This window comes from Triticum aestivum, chromosome 2B (assembly GCF_018294505.1).
Source record: "Triticum aestivum cultivar Chinese Spring chromosome 2B, IWGSC CS RefSeq v2.1, whole genome shotgun sequence".
NCBI classification, from domain to species: Eukaryota; Viridiplantae; Streptophyta; class Magnoliopsida; order Poales; family Poaceae; genus Triticum; species Triticum aestivum.
The window spans coordinates 785,920,659-785,938,719 of NC_057798.1; the positions used below are offsets into that span (position 1 = coordinate 785,920,659).

The 18,061-nt window shown below is 44.9% G+C and overlaps 2 protein-coding genes across 3 annotated transcripts; both read right to left on the reverse strand.

Annotated features, from left to right (window-relative positions):
* Positions 1-616: 616 nt before the first annotated feature.
* Positions 617-5,554, reverse strand: LOC123042743 (SKP1-like protein 1). Of its 2 annotated transcripts, XM_044465130.1 has the most exons (2): positions 5,543-5,554; positions 617-1,120 (listed from the first exon to the last, which is right to left on the reverse strand). In XM_044465130.1, exons 1-2 carry the CDS (start codon positions 5,552-5,554, stop codon positions 617-619), a joined length of 516 nt encoding a protein of 171 aa, XP_044321065.1. The 2 variants fall into 2 exon arrangements, with proteins under 2 accessions (XP_044321065.1, XP_044321067.1); XM_044465132.1 differs by lacking the exon at positions 5,543-5,554 and having other exon boundaries at positions 617-1,144.
* Positions 5,555-11,030: 5,476 nt separating this feature from the next.
* Positions 11,031-13,406, reverse strand: LOC123042744 (probable ubiquitin-conjugating enzyme E2 23). The gene is made up of 3 exons (XM_044465133.1): positions 11,926-13,406; positions 11,697-11,822; positions 11,031-11,482 (listed from the first exon to the last, which is right to left on the reverse strand). The coding sequence occupies exons 1-3, from the start codon at positions 13,336-13,338 to the stop codon at positions 11,180-11,182; spliced, it is 1,842 nt and encodes a 613-aa protein (XP_044321068.1). The 5' UTR covers positions 13,339-13,406; the 3' UTR covers positions 11,031-11,179.
* Between the last annotated feature and the right edge of the window lie 4,655 nt (positions 13,407-18,061).

Consider the following 18,061-nt stretch of genomic DNA (forward strand, 5'->3'; position numbering starts at 1 on the left):
CGAAGAGGTTGGTGCTGCGCGAGGGACCAGCCCTGTGATTCTGTCCATTCTGATGTGATTCAGTGTTGTGTCACACCAAAGGTACGTACAGACGAATAAATTTTTTTATTGTTGTACGTGTGCTTCAAAATGTAATTCTGAGCATTGATAGATGTTCTGGGAAATTGTAAGCATGTATTCCAAGTGACACGGGTTGGAGAGTGGAGAATCGTATAACCTGAAAAGAAAAGAAAAACTAAAACGCGCGCCCGCTCCGTACGAGAGACAAATGCTGCTGCCCGCTGAGATTCGTGACAACGATCCAACGATCACTATATTCGACCTGAAGCCAAATGCAAATCAAGATTTTGACAGATCTTCAGCAAATATATAGATATAAAATCGAAAACAATAAGTCTATTTCAAGATAGCCAAAAATATCTCAAATCACACACATAAATTAGCTAATTAGGATGATGTTACCAATCAAAACATCCAATTGTCAAAAGAAAAGAACAATTTAGTTTCAGAAGTAATTGATAGGTTTCTTCTTGCATAATACGAAGTCTAAAAAAAAGATGAATACTAAGCAGTAATTCAATGAAACGGTGCCTAGCTAGCTAGATGTTTGTCTTCTCTACTCAAAAGCCCACTGGTTCTCCCTGCGTATCTCGGCCTCCTCCTCGGGTGTGAAGTCATTCTTGATGTTGAAAGTCTTGCGGATCTCCTCCGGAGTCTTTCCCTTGATCATGTCGGCAACAGTCTGGCAAGTAAGGTCGAGCAATCCCTTGATGTTGAGGTAGTTTGCAGCGAGGATGAGGTCTAAGAGGGTGGCCTGGTCGACCTTGACGAACTCGGCGTCAAAGCTCTTGAGGTCCTCAACCGGGGCGGCGTTTGCAGTAGAGGTGGAGGAGCTGGCATCGGCGTCGGCGGAGTCGGCCGGTTTGGGGTTGGCCTGGACGTGCTTCTTGCAGTACTCGATGACCTTGGAGAGGATCTTGGAGTCGACGTTGGGGAGCGGGATGACATTGTCGGCGCAGTCGTCCTCGATCATGTGGCGGATGGTCTGAGACTCCATGGCGACCGCTTCCTCGACCTGAAATTCCTCGCCGTCCGAGCTCTTAAGCATGATCATCTTCTTCTCGCCTTCCTCGGACGCCATCGATCGGAGTAGGGAGGCGAAACGAAACCCTAGTTAGTAGCAAAAAAAGACACGGCGGCGGAAAAGCGAACGAAAGACACAGGAGCTTCTTTGCGTACGTGTTGGGCTAGGGTGGGAAGGGAACCGGGGGGATTTATTGGGGCCAGTGAGGCGGTGCCTACGGTGGACTCCGGGTCGTACTCGTGACGTAATCACTCGAGTTGGGCCCGGCCTCCTCCTGTAGTTTCCGTTTCCTTCGAGTGCGCAGATCATGGAGTCAGCCCGTCGGACGGGGATCCGGCTTGCCTGCACCCTTTTCGTGCTCCCATCCGTGCTCCCACTTCATCCTACGGCTGTCCTTTTCCCTTTTTCTTTTCTAATCTAATCATCTCCCCCCCTGATTTTCAGGGGGTGGGGCCGGGTCTTATTTTCTTTCAATCAAATCAAGCCACGTACGCGGGAGCATGGATGGGAGCATGGAAAGGGAGCAGGCAAGTCTCTTCCGTCGGACGGAGCTGCGTGGTCACGGCCAAGTGCCGCCGCGCGTCATATCTGAAGCCATCGCGGATGCCCGCTCCGTCGCCGCGTGTGGAGGAGGAGAGGCAGTCCGCGGCAGCCGGCCGTGGAGGAGCGCACGCTCGCCATGCATGGTCTTGCCCGGCCTCGCATGGCGTCCGTCGGCTAGACGCTTGAGTCCCTCGTCGGCCGTGAGTGCCTCTTCTCCCTCCCATCTCAGGTCAGGTTAGTGTTGCTCACTTGCTTGCTGCTGCTGCTGCTTTAATCAATCAATTTTAGGTCAACCAATCAATTTTTCTTTGTGTCTTCTTCAGGGTACATTACAGATTTCCAAAGTTTCCATGGTTTCAGAGAACTAAATTTCCATATCACCAGAATTTCGCCATTTCAACTAAATTTGCCATGCTTCTGTTTAGTTTTGCTCCTGCTGTAATCAATCGGTCAACCAATCATGTTTTATCTGCTATGCTTGTGTTTTCTTCAGGGTACATTACACATTTCCTAATTTGGCATGTTTTCAAAGAACTAAATTTGCCTTCCTCAACCAAAATCACCATGTGTTTCGGAGAACTAATCCCTAGAAAAAACTCTTAAATTATCCATGTAATTATTACAGATTCCCATGTTCCCATACATAGAAATATGATCTCTAATTCACGGCAAAAGTTGAAAAAATAACAGAATCATGTTTGGAGATCATTAAAGTCATGTTTTTCTACCCATGCCAAACTTAGAAGTATTTCTAAATTTTCACATAGCGAATTCGTAAAAAATTTTGTCTCCCATACATGGCAAATTTAGACCTTTTTGAAACACTCCCATGGCAAGCTTTAGGATTTATTTTTTCTCACTTAACCATGGCAAATCTACTTTATGGGTCATGGAAAATTTGCTTTCTGGAAAATTGCAAATTTAGTTGATGGACCATGGCAGATGTTTTAACTTCATAGTTACCATTGTAGTAGACAAATGATTGCCCATGGCAAATTTACTTTTGTTAGAATGGAAAATTTTATATTTTGGACCGTGCCAAATTTATTTTTTGTAGCATGGCTTTTTACTTGGTGGACCATGGTTAATAATTTGCAATGGTATTTTTTTTGTGCATAGCAAAAAAATTGGAACATGTCGTATCTGTTACCATGGCAAAAAAGTGTGTAACATGGAAATTTTGTTTCACAAACCATGGGAAGTTCTTTTTTATCATGGTGAACTTTTATTTTAGCCATGGGAATTTTTTGGTTACCATGATTTTTTTATATATATTTGGACCATGGAAAATTTACATTTTGTACTATATGGCTTTGTGACCACGGTGAATACATTTTAGAACATGGTCATTTATTGTCTTGAAACATGTCAAAAAAAATTCACACGTCATGGAAAATTTACTTTTTGTATCATGGCAAATTTCTTTTATTATCATGGCAATTTTGACCATCGTAGTTTTACTGTATGTAGCATCTCAGTCTTAGTACTTAGACCATCTCAATTATATTAATTAGACTAGATAACAGCGGAAAACTACCCTTGGAAAACTTTCTCATGTTTTAGCCATGGGCGCACTTAAGTTTTATAGTACATTCCTAGATTGTTCTAATGGAAAATGCTATTTTTGCATTGTCAATGGCAAATTTATTGTTATTTCGACCATGGATTTTTTTTTTATTCGAGACTGCCATGGCAATCTCTTTTTTCTTTTGAAATTAGCACGTACAATTTATTGTGCAAAATCTATGAATTTTGTCACGGCACAATTTCTAATGCATTCAAAATTATCTCGGTCTTTAGAAAATCTATGAGAGTGAATCTGCCATGCTCTTCTATCCTCGCCTGTGGCGGCTGATCAAATAGGTCAGCGTTCCTTACGTTATTGTCGTACGACCGATGACCGCCCAACAACTTACTGTCCAGATTAACGGCGACATCTGACCTTACACCCGAGCCCGAGTGAACGACCACCAAGGCCGCCGCCTCGCCGCCAGAGATGGCCACGATAACTATGTTAGGCCACCGCCTCAACCAATTGGGCTCCCCAGATAGAGGATGCCATGGGAGGCGGCCGTACGGACGAGGAGCGTCCAATACGGGCGGACTTACACTCCTGCCAGGGAATAGGGTAGTGGCTCCCATGATCCCGTCGTGGAACTTGACGGCACTGGGAGCGACTACATGCATTGGAGATGGCACTCCTTAATGGTGTCCATGAGGAACGGTGGCAGGCACTATGGTGCAAATCTGGCCACCCCTGTAAAGCTCTTGCTGGATCCAACATTGTTTGGATTGTCGGCGCCACTGGTAACTCCGCCTTCACAACCTTCAGCCACTACAAGTACTTGGCCAAACGTCCCCCAAAGCAGCACAGGAATGGAACCCTGCCGCCGCCGTCAGCTGCGCGGAAAAGCCTGGTGGCGGAGAGGGGAAGGCACACAGGGATGGTTGCGAGAAAAGGCGATCGAGTCGCTGCCCGTGTTGCCCACGCGGGCGACTGCTAACTTATATAGACTGAGAAGTAAAAAAAATTGAAATTGCAAATAGGGAAATACAAAACTGCGGATTGAAGGCGGGAGGCAATGACATAGTTAAAGACTAAAAGAATATGACTGAAAAGCGAACAAAAAGATTTCATCAGAAAACTAAAGAATAATGAGTCCAATGTACTCCCTCTGTTCCTAAATATAAGTCTTTTTATAGATTTCAATAAGAACTACATACGGATGTATGTAGACATTTTTTAGAGTGTACATTCACTCATTTTGCTGCGTATGTAGTTCCAATTGGAATCTCTAAAAAGACTTATATTTAGGAATGGGGAGATAGCTTGCATGTACGTAAAACATAATGCTTGGATTAAAATACCGTATAAAAAATTAACTAAAGAAAAAGATTGAAGACCAAGGACTGATAAAAATAAATTGCAAAGAGGGACCGAAGAAGATTCACTAACGAACTAAACAATGACTGATTAACAAAGTATAAGGAATAAACACAGCAGAAAAGAAAAACTGAAGAACGAATGACCAAACTGAAAATGTATCTGAAATTGAAATTATTGAGCTTTCTGAAAGCAATGACACCAAACAATGAAAAAACTGAGATAATGAATTCTTTTTTCCCTACTACAATGAAGAAAGAGCACTGAATGGAAACTTATTAGGAGTTTGAACACAAAACTGAAGAAAGAACACTGATTACTCGAGAAGAATAAAAAGGAATGAGGAATAAGGACAAACTCAAACATAAAACTTAGGGAGCCGAGAGACTTGAAAAAGGAAACTAAAAGAGGGTCTAGTGTGTTTGATTTAGTTCCGCCATTAAAAATTATTTACGACTGAAAAATGATGCAACCATGCATATATATTCAGTGAAAAAAGACTTAAATGATAAACTGAACAATCATACAGAGATGTATCTCCTGAAGGACTACCGATGAGAAACAAGCCTGTATTCAAAAAATCACCTTAACCAGTCCCTCGTTGCCATGAACAAAATAATCACCATGTAATATCCATACTATATGTACGTACTACTCTATTTTGCAACATGATTTTGATTGAATATTTAGAAGCAACTATGCTCAAAATAGCAGCCTAAGTTAGCAGTGCAGCAGCTCCCATTCGCCTAGCAAAATTGACGCAGGCAATCGGGACCGAAGAACACTAATAGCATCCCCGTCCAAAAATCATTTTTCTGCCGAATGCCCCCACACTTGTATACCTAGTTTCCGCTGCTAACGACACTGATAAAAAAACACCCAAAAATTACGCACAACACTAAACACAAATGAAGTGCACAAAAAATCGATCGGTAATTCTTTTTACTGTTTTGTACACACTACACTACCGTTCTAGTGATTGTTTTTACGTTATATATAAAACAAATATTCTCTGGTTACTGTTGGCAGACGGTTTGGGCCATCTGTGAAGTCTAGTGTAACCACTGTTTACCGCTGTATTGATGAGCCAAACTTTTTCCAAGCCACACTTGCCTGACAAATTAGTTAGTTATGAACGAAACATGCATGCCCTTAGAACTGAACGTTGTCTGACAAATGAAATAGCTACCCAACACAAAATCTGATTGATTAATTCCCAGAAACAATAGAAAAAACTATACAAATCGCACAAAATGGACATTTTCGTTTCTTTTTCAACAAAGAATGTTCCCGAAATCTCAAAAGTGCACGCGCACTTTTTTGCGAGACCGAGCGGCCGGCTGTCAACCACACGATTTCAATCACACGCGTGCATCCCCACTCCAGATGTCATCTGGTCGGGAGCCCACATCGTCATCCCATTCCAGCCAGCCGGCCTGCCCACCATCCACCCCGCTGTCTCTCACTGTCTCGCATCTCCCCAAATTCATCTGGATCCAGTCGCCGTCGGCTCCTCCGAGCGCGGCCCTCTCCGGATCCGCATGACCGCATCCACAAGCTGGCCTCCTCCTCTGGCTCGACCCCGAGATCCCCCACCCGGAACCTTCCCGGCGACGGTGCGGTCCAGGCCGCCGTGGAGCCATGGATCTAGGCCATGGCCCTCCCTGCTCGTACCTCCATCCCCTCTACCACGGTGAAGACGAGGCCCTAGCACTCGCCTCCCCCACGAGCTCCAGGCATGAGGTCCAAGACCCGCCTCATCCAGATCGGGCCGCGGTGTCGCGCCACCACCACGTGAACCCGGCTGCCTCCTCCGCCATTGACGACGTCCACACGGACGGCCGTGCACCACCAACACCACCACCTCTCCCCCGTCACTCGGCTACATGGAGGACGTGTAGGTGCTCCCTGCGGCCTCTCTTCTCTCTCTCTCTGCATAGTTGCAATGGATGCCTGCAAAAAAATTTAAGAACAAGTACGAGCTAGCAAAGGATCAACAGAATCCAGCACCAGATCACCTGATGCAGTAATTCAGGAACATCATTTGCTTTTTTGTTTCTGGTATTTGATCTGATGCATTTATACCTGACATGGGTGTTCCTTCCATTGCAATGATGGAATTAGTCTGCATTTCGTACATCAATTTCTAGTTTGAGTTGCTATGGTCGACCAGAGTTAGGTGTACAAGTTTGTTGTCTGACTTAATGTGTAACTATCTCACAATGATCAATTCATAATGTGGTTCGTGTTAACTAGTAGCATAAGTCCATCAGGATCATTATTCTGTGTTCTATCAGGATCATCATTTTGTGTTGTATCAAGGTCAATGACCAATCTGGACGGTCTCTTTTCAGATGGTAGTTGAACGCGGAGAAGGGAGATACTAGCATGCTTTGCGTTCGTCAATCTGGACGGTCTTTCAGGTGGTGTTTGAACGCAGGGACGGAAATACTAGCAAGCTGCTGATGATGATTTTTACACACATGCCTTGTACGAGCTCATGGCAGCTCCGCGCGGCTGTGATTCAACTTGGCCTTGTACGAGCTCATGGCAGCTTCCCATCAATATCTGGTATGTCATGTCAGGAAATGCAAGTTGTTTTTTCTACTGCCGCGCAAGTTGCACATGCACTTGTATCAGTACGCATTTCTGATACAGCTTAATCTTATCTCTGTAGCACACTCGCTAGAAGGCCGTTGATTTGGATGAAATTGGGTGTCCTACATTCTGCTACTTTTGTGCTATGCTTGTTGCCTCTGTATGCTTCAGGTATAGAAAATCCTATCCACTTTCATGAAGATACAAAGACTAGATGACATTTTTGTTTAAGCCTTGTTTAAGTTGATCTATTTTGCTATTCATATTTTTTGTTGGCATGTGTAGCAGTTGTAGTTGCACACATAATAGTTCTCAGTTGGATATGACCATCAAGCAGTTACACAACACAACAATACTAAATTGGCTAGATGAATCTAGCTCTCACATTGCTTACTTCAATTTAGCTAGACGCGGGTCATTGTAAGCTCGACCAACTACTATTTGTAAACTAGAAGCATGCATACTCTCGTCCGCATATGTACAGTACTTTCGGCATCTTGCTCAAGGAGCTATGGTGATTAGGATTAGTGGTGAGTTTGTACAGCGATTAGGGTTGAGTTGGACTTTCGCGGCGGGTTGTTCTAATTTCGCAACTATTGATATGGTTCAGCATCCTATCTTGATCCATCTATTTTTGCCTAGACTACAATTGTCCCGTTAAACATGATACTCTCTCTAGAGCTTCATTACATTATGTACCTCTTTTTTTCTTGTAAATGCATCTGTGTGGTTTCTCTGTTTTCTCGTAAGTTGCCACATGTAAGTAACTAGTTGGCTAGTTTGTTGTAATAGTTGCACAGGAACGCAAACGTAGTTGGATGACTCATATACATATCTCAGTTGGCTAGCCAACTTATGAAGTTGCACACTAGGGGCTAACCAGTTGCACAAGCGATGATATTTAGACTTGGGAAATTTACTTGCGATGTTGATTCAACTTGGGTTTCTATGGCAGCTGAAGTAGAAAATGCAAATTTTGTAGCTTAACAGTTGTAATCTTATCTTACCAGATATTGATGGGAGCAATCAGACTTTTGATGTCTATGCAGTTCATCTATGTTATCGATAATTTTTCATTCAGTCATCTAATCCACCTCCACTTATGCGTGTATAGTCTGCTACCTTACCCAAATAGTACTAGTACTGAAATATTAACAACATTTTCATTCTCACAGATTGTTAACTCAACCCCTTCTAGGTATTTTTCTAGGAAAAACAGTCAAATTCATTTGTACAGATGCATCACTTTTGTGATCCTGCTAGCCAATCTCTGGTATGATGCTTGAATTTTTGATGATTGGAGTGTTGATCTGTACAAGAGTTTTTTAGAATTGTGATCTTCAAGTTTTTTAGAATTGTCCCAAGAGTATGTAACGACTTGGCATCCTCAGACTTTCTAGTTGCAGAATAGTATCTAATTAGTTGGCAACCTCAGTAATTCTAGCTGCACAACAATATACAACTATTTGACATCCTCAGCTTCTCTAGTTGCACAAGAACTCAGATTAGTCCCATCTTAAAAAAAATTAAGGATTGCCGAAGAGTATGTAACGACTTGACATCCTCAGGCTTTCTAGTTGCAGAATAGTATCTAATTAGTTGGCAACCTCAGTAATTCTAGTTGCACAACAATATACAACTAGTTGACATCCTCAGTTTCTCTAGTTGCACAAGAACTCAGATTAGTCCCATCTTAAAAAAATTGAGGATTGCCCGAGAGTATGTAACGACTTGGCATCCTTAGGCTTTCTAGTTGCAGAATAGTATCTAATTAGTTGGCAACCTCAGTAATTCTAGTTGCACAACAATATACAACTAGTAGACATCCTCAGCTTCTCTAGTTGCACAAGAACTCAGATTAGTCCCATCTAAAACAAATTGAGGATTGCCCAACAGTATCTAACGACTTGGCACCCTCAGATTTTCTAGTTGCAGAAGAGTGTCTATTTAGTTGGCACCCTCAGCAATTCTAGTTGGACAACATTATCCAAGTGGTTGACATCCTCAGCCTCTCTAGTTGCACAAGAATTCAGATTAATCCCATCTTAAAAAATTTGAGGGATTGTCCAACAGTATCTAATGATTTGGCACCCTCAGGTTTTCTAGTTGCAGAAGAGTATCTCTTTAGTTGGCACCGTCTGCAATTCTAGTTGGACAACATTATCCAAGTAGTTGACATCCTCAGCCTCTCTAGTTGCACAAGAATATCTCATTAGTTGGCATCATCAGCATTTCTAGCCGCACAAGAATATCTCATTAGTTGGCATCATCAACATTATCCAACAGTATCTCATTTTCTAGTTGTATTTTTAAAAATATCAAATGAAGGGTATCACCAGCCTTTTTTAGTTGGCATGGTTAGTTATATACTTGCACAAGTTTTCACTCAACTGTTCTTTTTTTAATATCCAGAATGTCAACGCAGAAGTTGAGATGAATGGAGAGAATCCAGACTGCCCGTCACAGGCTGGTAGGATAATGGCGTCCCCAGGGAGATTTGTCAAGTTGAATAAAGAACTGACTCCAATGCAAGGAGCAAATTTGTGTGAGAGGCTATTCGGGGGGTCTTCTGAACGTAGCTGAGACGCTGCCTACGGAGCTGACCAAGTACCTAGTGCAGTGCTACAAACCAGAAACTTCAAAAACCACAGCCGTCACAGTTGCACATGTTTGCTAGTATAGTTGGTACATCAAGGCTTCTCTAGTTGCACATAGTATGCAAAAGTTGGCACATGAAGGTTTTCACCTAGTTCCACATGTTTTTGCTGGTTTTATGGTCCATTAATCTTCTGTCTTTTTCACCCCCCAGAATTGCACATACTATGCAAAAGATGGTACAGGAGTTCATACATAACACATAGTAAAGGGGAGCCTGTTGGCTTCAGTGCATGGGGGATTTTTTTTGCTGGTAACAAGATCTCCACAAGGAGGTTGAGAGAACAGCAGGTAGGGAGGATCAACATGCATAGAGGGGAAGGGGAGGGATATGAGAAGGGGAAACTCACAGGGTTTTTGTTGCAGCTTTTTCCCTTGATTTCCTCAGTTTGGATCTCAGCTTCTTCTCCTTGCCATGACGATCTAGGGGTTTTCCTTAGCAGACAACCATTTTTCATGGGTAAAAGAAGATCTTTGGGGAAGGAGGAAAGGACAGGAAAGGAGAGGAGAGAGAGCTTTTGTAGTGCTGGGGTGGAGGCGTGATCGGTTGGCGGAGCTGGCCGCTCCAGGACGCCCGCCTGGTGCGCGCTGGTCGTGGGGGACCGGCGGTTTCCTTTTTGGTACGGGGGACCAAAATTTTCCTTTTTTGCCGGCCGCTCGGGACTGTTTCTGTTGTGCGCTCTCGACAAGAAAAAGGCGGCCGAAAAGTGGTGGGGGTGAGCGCTTTCCTTCCTGGGACAGGGGGGACAGGCAGTTTTCCTTTTTTGCCTGGCCGCTCGCGAGCGCTAGCGAGCACCCTGCCGCTCGCTAGACGCGTCCAAGAATGTTAACCCGGGATTTTCCTTCCTTTCTCTTGTCATATACTCCAGTGTGTATCAATGAGCCAAACTTTTTCTAGACCACACTTGCCCAAGGTTAGTTGGGGCAAAGTTAGTTATGAGTGAAACATGCATGCCCTTAAGAGCCAACAAGTGGACAAAATGTTAAAATAGCTGAACTAGACAAGACCCAACACAACAGCTGATTGATTAACTGTGCAGAAACAATAAGAAAAAACTACACAAACCACACAAGATGGACATTTTCGTTTCTTTTTCGACAAAGAATGTGAAACCGGGAATTTTCCTTCCCTTTCCTTTTCATATATTCTGGTGTGTATACACTCAGTCATGCAAGGCAATGATCCTCACATATTTAGAAGTACACATGAAAATTTAAAAGATATGCTGTGAAACCAGGGAGGTGAATATATCAAAAACATAAACATATTAAATCAACCTTTATAACTTGAGGGGCTAGTTTCAATCTCCACCACCTTATATCTGCCTAAAATCACAAAATTTGATTCTTCATCATTTTCTAACAAAACTGTAATTATTTAGTCTGTGGTGTCAAGCTAATCATGATCCAGAGGGCTAGTTGTCAGCCTTCGTCCCCTCCTCGGCCAAATCGTGGCCGTTCACATCCACAATGTTCCTTGTCATGGCAGCATCGATGGTCTCCGATGTATCACCACTAGTGCGTTCATCGTATGTGGGCACAGGTAACTCCGAGCTTGTTGATGACGACAATGGCATGTATCCCTTACACCGAGCCACCACGCCGTCGGTCATTTGGAGCAAAGACTGGGTTGCAAGACCCAAAAGGCTTGTCCTCTTCATTGCCAGGTTGTCACCTTCGACACCACTATCATCTGTTGGATTCCCTAGATCATGGTCCTAAAATAAGATAAAACACATTACCACATCAATTTATATAATAATTCTGTATAAAATATAAGAGGTCCTAATTCTGTATAAAATATGTGTGCATCAGTTTATTTTTCTTTGGTGCTAACCGGTCGGGACAATCCGAAGTAGCTAGGCCCTGGTTTAAGTTGATTTTTTGTTTTAGTTTGTAGAAGTGAACAATGTTAGAAGAAAAGATATATACCGTGTTAGCCATAGCCAGTTCTTCAGGTGCATCAACGATGTTGTCGACCACTACCCAGTTGTCCATTTCATCCAACAGATCTGAATAGTGTTCCTCCTCGACGACAACAATCTCATGGGGCAATACCTGCAGCACACACTAGATCAGATCGAAAACAGCTAATGTGTTACCATCCGTAGAATCCAACAAGAAGTGACTAGTAGAGTAGTAACAGAAAGTGTCAACATACCATTGACATGCTACCATCGCCCCACTTGACTTGGACATGTCCATCATTGAGAAGGTCAACAACATGCCCCACCCATGAAATATCTGCGGCAACGGTACTCTTTTTCTTGTTGCCTTGTGGCAACGGCGCGATTTCACCGCTGGTTGATCCTGACGGCAGAAGGCGAATGACAATATCTCCATAGTCAGCAGATAGGTAAGAAGAGTCTTTTTTGAGCGCGTACATAGTCACAGTATCGTCGCACTCGACCTCCCTAGCCTCGTTGAACCATGACACACAAGCCGTCCGGTCTCCGTAGTGCAGGCTCCTGATGACGCCCACGGGCCTTTCGAATTCAGTTCCATCAGCAAAAACGTAATTGTTCACACTAGCATCAATAGGAAGAACACCGACGACGTGATCCCCTGGGAATAAGTCTTCATCCACTACCTGAAAGGGGATGACAGTCGTTGAACTTATGCCATGTTGCCGTGTGCCGTCCTGCCACAGCACGTCCACGGAGGTACGGGTGTTGGTGATGACCATGGGAATCTCCACCTTTGCTCGAGCAGTTGGTGCTTCACATTCATCATCGGTTGCATTGTCCTTGCGGAAAAAGCAGCGGTCAGCTACCCCCCACCTACAATTGGACGCGGCGCAGAAGAAAGTAAGATCGTCCGGGTTCTGGTAGGCGGAAGGGGCAGATGCCTCGACGAGCCCCTTGTCCGTGCCATGATGCATAGATGCAATCCAGTAGACAAGGACGCCGGACGTCTCCACCTTGCTGACAGTGCCTATATGATGGTCAGGATTCGAGGAGCCATTAAGCCAGCGGGCCGCCTTGAAGGCGGAGCACGGGTCTGGTGCAGTGACGTGCTCCCCGGGGTTGAAGAGAGAGTTCATTTGATGGCGATACATGGTGTTGCTGCCGGCACCGGTGTCGTCCACTAGTTGTAGCTTCTTGGAGTCTGCGTTGCTGACCCTACAGACCGCTCCATCATCGAACAACACATCCACGTCGATGGACACCTCGACGACCTGGCCGAGCCACGGCCCCGACACGACGAAGTCGCCGAGGTTGAATCTCCTTACACGGCGGAGGGTAGACGGGGACACGCCCGTGATGACATGTGTCACCGCGTCGTGCTTGGCAAGGTCCAGCACAGTGGTGATGCCGGTGACGACGCCGAGCTGGCCGTCATCGTCGGACGCCGAGCCGACCACCTGGCCGGGGCGCAGGTGGCTCCTGTCAACCACCCTGAGGTCACCGGCGTTCTTGTACACGACGGTGTTATCGGCGAGGAGGAGCTTGAAGGTGTCGACGTCCGCAGAGTCGTGGTCGGCATCGGCGATGACTAGTCCATGGTGGAGGAGCGTGCGGCCGAAGCTCACGAGGTCTCCCAAGTCAACGTCGTGGGATGCAGCTGCGGCCATCTTAGCTGACTTTCCGGCGAGAGCAGGCAGAGATTGCTTGTTGGATTGTTTGCGAGGTGCTCGTGTATCGCGCTCACGGTCGTGTTGCAAGCTAGACAGGGGGTCGTGCATATAAATAGGCGAATAATAGGCATCGGCCGGCAGCTGTCTGAGTAGGATTCGAATACCTATGATACTCGGTCCTGTGCATAATCGGACTACGGTATGGTAAGTAACTTCGGGTGGCGGATTCGTCCTTTTCCTTTTCTGGTAATAATGCTCATGTAAGTTTGAGTATATATATCATTATGGTATATATCTACAAGTTTGGTTTTTTTTTTGTGAAATAACTCTTGTATTACACAAAAACTGTAGGGATTACAATCACGTTTACAAACGTTCACGACGTCCTCCGGCCCGGAACCAAGCCAGACAGTCGTACGCCCACTAGTCCTATCAAAATTTGCCGTATAGTGGCTAGCAATATTTCGGCTACGATGGATGTGAGTAATACAAGAATTCCGTTCCTTCATATATTCCTTGATCTCCAACACAATTGGGGCATATTTTGATCTGTTGCTTCCTTTACTCTGCACCATAGAAACACCCTGTTGACAATCTGACTCAATATCAATTGGTAACGTACTCCATTGCAGCGAGAGCATCAAGCCTTCCATGATAGCTCAAAGCTCATACTCAAACGCGTCATAGCAAAAGGGCAGATGTATGCAAGAAGTGAAGATGATACTTCCCAAATGATCACGAAGTACCATTCCAGCGCACAGAGATCCAGTGACTGGCCTCTGGCAGTCACGCCGTAACCGGCAGGAGGCCAACCATTGGATGGAGGATGGGCAGCCCAGATCGAATGCTCTAGCAAAATCACGGTGGCCGGTACTGTATGCGAATCACTGTAGCTCGTCCGCAGTATACAAGTTCCTGTAGACGGACCACTGTAGCTCGGGGTACTGTTCACGAAGCTCCATCCGCTGATCTTGATCCGACAGTCGGAGAAGGGGGCCAGGCACCGTACTGTTCACCGGTTACTTGTCCACAGCAAGTCACCGGATCTCAGTCCCCATTCCAGCACCACTAATTCCATCAGAGAAAGATCCATCTGTATTGAGCTTTACACGGCCCAAAGATGGGACTGTCCAGGGCAAATTAAGAAAGTCGTTACCACATGTACTGACATGGTGTGTGGCATGTTGTACTGCTATTCCGTTTCCCTTTATAGGATCCTGAACATGTATAGCAATAGGATCCTGAACATCTACAAGTTTGGGTTAGACTCCTATAACCAGCAAAATAATCAGCCTGCAGGTCGCTGCCCCATGTTCTCGGCCATCCAGACGCTACGTGCAGGCTGGCGCCCTTAGGGAAATTCTAACAGATCCCTCGATCATCTATATACAACGATGGATCTGGCGGAGTAAATCTTTAGTGAAGTATTTTTTCTCTACTAAGTTTTGGCCAAACCTAGCCGGTCCTCTATATATAGCAGAGTATTTTTTTTCGTTTGCATTTCGTTTTCGGCCATCAAAATATATTTCTTGTCTTTTTATTTCATTGAACGACATTTTAATACATTGAAGCACATAACACACAAATTATTCGCCATGAGAATGAAACAGAAGAAAACAAGAACCACAATTAGACACTTTAAAAGATATCTAATTTTCATAATTGCTCCCACTGGTTGGATTAATATTTTCTCTATGTCTTTATTAATAATTCTCTCTATTGGCTTCTCGAGGTTGCACACTTCTTTCTTCTTCGATTCCGACAAATCGATGTTGCTTCGTATCTAGTCTCATCTCTAACCTCTAATCTAGCAACGAGTGCACGAACATCGGTCAAATTTTCTGCTATCAATAGATCGATGTAATCTTCTTCCCAATACCAAAACTTTCATCCATCCTACACACAAATTTGAACAAACAATGAGCTACCGAAATTGCGCCGAATCCGGTGAACAACCAAAGGAAGAAAAGCACATATCCTATCTTTTTTGCACTTGAAGAACACCCATCCGGGGTGATCCGGTGTGGTGGAAACTCGGCGCACCACGTGGCGCAGGTTGTCATCGTACTTTATGATTGATGACGGTGAGCCGATGAGCTGTTGGGCCAATGCCGAGCCCGGATGATGGCCGGGCGTGTCTTTCCCGGTGAACAGCCGATGAGTGAGATCCGGGTGGCTAGTGGAGGAGTCAGTACATGCATTCGACGCGGAGGTGTTGCCGGGCTGTGTGGTCCAGTACCCGGCCAATCGATGCCAAAGGCGCATTGGTCCACGGCGGCGGCAGCCGCAGATCTTTCGACTCTGCGCCGGGGATAGGCGGGAGAGGCTCAAATCCAGGGGGTTAAAGAACCGCGCGGAGCCTACGGAGTGTTCGTAGTGGTGGTGGGAGGGGGGAGGACATCGCCGGCGTAGATGTAGCGCAGGAGAGGGCGGGGGAGGCCACACAGGGGAGGAGATTTTTTCCTCCAAGCCCGAGCGATTGAGTCACGTCAGTCGGATGAGCGGGCTGTCGGACATGAGGAAGACAAAGGGATCCGGCACTGCCGGCCATAGACTAGTGTAATGTATCCTTGTCATGGGAATGGAGCTCTGCGCGACCATGCGTGCATATAGTTTTACCTTTTTATTGAAATATGTCCAAAATGTAAATGTTTTGGTCTGGTTTGTATGAAATCCGTCATGTTTGCACGTATTTCATCCGGTAGGTTCAAATAAATAGTTGAAATGTATGTGAGCAGCGTTGGATGGCCGCCTTCCACATCCATGTCCGTGGACGGGTCACCCTGTTTGTCCGCGGACGGATGCAGAAGGGAATTTGCAGGTCGCCGTTGGAGATGCCCTAATAGCTTTGGCATGATGAATTCCTCCTCCTATACGCACGACTAATATGAACTGCCGCTGGAGAGGGACGATTTGGCTTTCAAGCTCATCTACACCCACCATGAACAGTAAAATAAAAAATACTAGAAATACTAAAAAACTTTTTTATTTTTGCATGAAAGATGTTTCAGTGCGTGAGGTTCGTGCAAAATTTCAGCTCGTTTGGACATCTGAGTAGATCTTGAAAAAAGATAAACTAATTTGAGGTCTGTAAAACAGTGTACTGCTCACGTATATTGCTCGGACCGGTTTTGTTATTTTTGCTGAGAGCTTGTCATATGTCCAAACAATCTGAAATTTGGTGCAGGTCTCACATACTGAAACATCTACCATGCCATAGCGCGCTTTTGGTAAATCTAAGCCAAGCCGATTCTATCCTTTCCGTCGAGATCCTCCTCTCTTTTTTTTCTTTTTTTTTGTCGGTACGCTTTTTTTTATAGATTACGTCAAAGGCGTACTATAATTTTGTAGAAGGCAGTTTTGCGAGTACGTTGAGATCCTCCTCGATAGGTCTTTCTTCATTCCCAAGACTTGTACGTGATATTTTGTTGTACTGTGTACTAGGGAGTATATAACACGCCCTCCTCCACGGATGCTTGGAACCATCTCATCTACGGCCGCACCAAATTCCATAGCCGACCTCGATCGCCCCAACAGGAAGCGATACAAGATTCCTACAGGGTAACTCGATCGATCGGCTGTCCATGGCGCTCCCTACGCTAAGGGCCCGTCTCGGCCTGGGCTGCACCGCCAGGGTCGCAAAGGTCGTCGGCAGCAGCGGCACCTTCGGCAAGGCCTTGCCGACGGCCGCCCGTAGCGGCAGCGGCAAGACCCGGTGCTTCTCTTCCACCGCCGAGACGTCTTCCGAATTCAGTAGCATCCGTCTTCAACACGCTCTCACTGCGGTACGTGCTTTCGGTGTTGTTGTTGCCGCTTGGTGCCTCGTTCTTATGGACGATAGAGTCGACAAGATAGGGAAGAAAGTCAGCAAAATAGAGTGCAAAGTTGATAAGTTATCGAGGATGGAAGACAAAGTCGACCAAATAGTGAGGATACAAAACAAAGTCGATGAAAAAGTGGTGGCCATGGAGGATGAAGTTCATAACATATGGAAGAAAGTCCACCAGATGGAGGGCAAGGTGGATAAAATCGTGAGGATGGAGATTGCTAAAGTGGTGACTCAGATGGATGACAAACTCATAGCCAACACAGTCGCCCAGATGGAAGGCAAGGTCCATTCAATTGTGAGCATTGAGTATAAAGTCGATGAAATGAGGAAGAAAGTCGAGCACATGGAGGCCAAGGTTGTCGATAAAATTGTCGCGATGGAGGATAAAGTCGATCAAATCAGAAAGAAAGTCGGCGGGGTGGAGGAAAATGTCGACCAAGTAAAAAATAAGTGTGATAAAATTTATATGCATGTACTTTGAAAATTATGATAATAGCATAAGACCAAACAAAGGTGTCGCTGTTGGGGTTTCTAACCTGATATAATAAATAGATAAATACTTGATAGCTGATATCTAGTCTCGTGAGTAGAATTTTGCAGTTTATACTTTGGCTTCTTCGGTTTTGTCTAGAGAGCCCGTCGACATATGGGTGGCAGCCATGTAATATGTTACTTTCTCAATTGAATTAAAACCACGACAATAATTTTTGAATGGAGTGAGTATGTCAGTCTTGATACATTTATGTGTGGTGGTCTTTGTAGCCTCTTTGTGAAAGAGAACATTTTATGATGATTCAAACTTGCTACATTTATCTATTTGTTTGTGGTATTTATCGCCTATTTATGAAAGAGAGCATTTTATAATGCTTTGTGTAAGTAGTTGCTTTCTGG

Bases quoted from the DNA above. Each gene is read 5' to 3' on its own strand.
- LOC123042743 (XM_044465132.1), bottom strand. From the start codon at position 1,141: ATGGCGTCCGAGGAAGGCGAGAAGAAGATGATCATGCTTAAGAGCTCG.
- LOC123042744 (XM_044465133.1), bottom strand. From the start codon at position 13,338: ATGGCCGCAGCTGCATCCCACGACGTTGACTTGGGAGACCTCGTGAGC. The intron at 11,823-11,925 runs GTATGTTGACAC...TGTGTGCTGCAG, and splicing joins GCGATGGTAGCATGTCAATG to GTATTGCCCCATGAGATTGT. The intron at 11,483-11,696 runs GTATATATCTTT...ATCTTATTTTAG, and splicing joins AACTGGCTATGGCTAACACG to GACCATGATCTAGGGAATCC.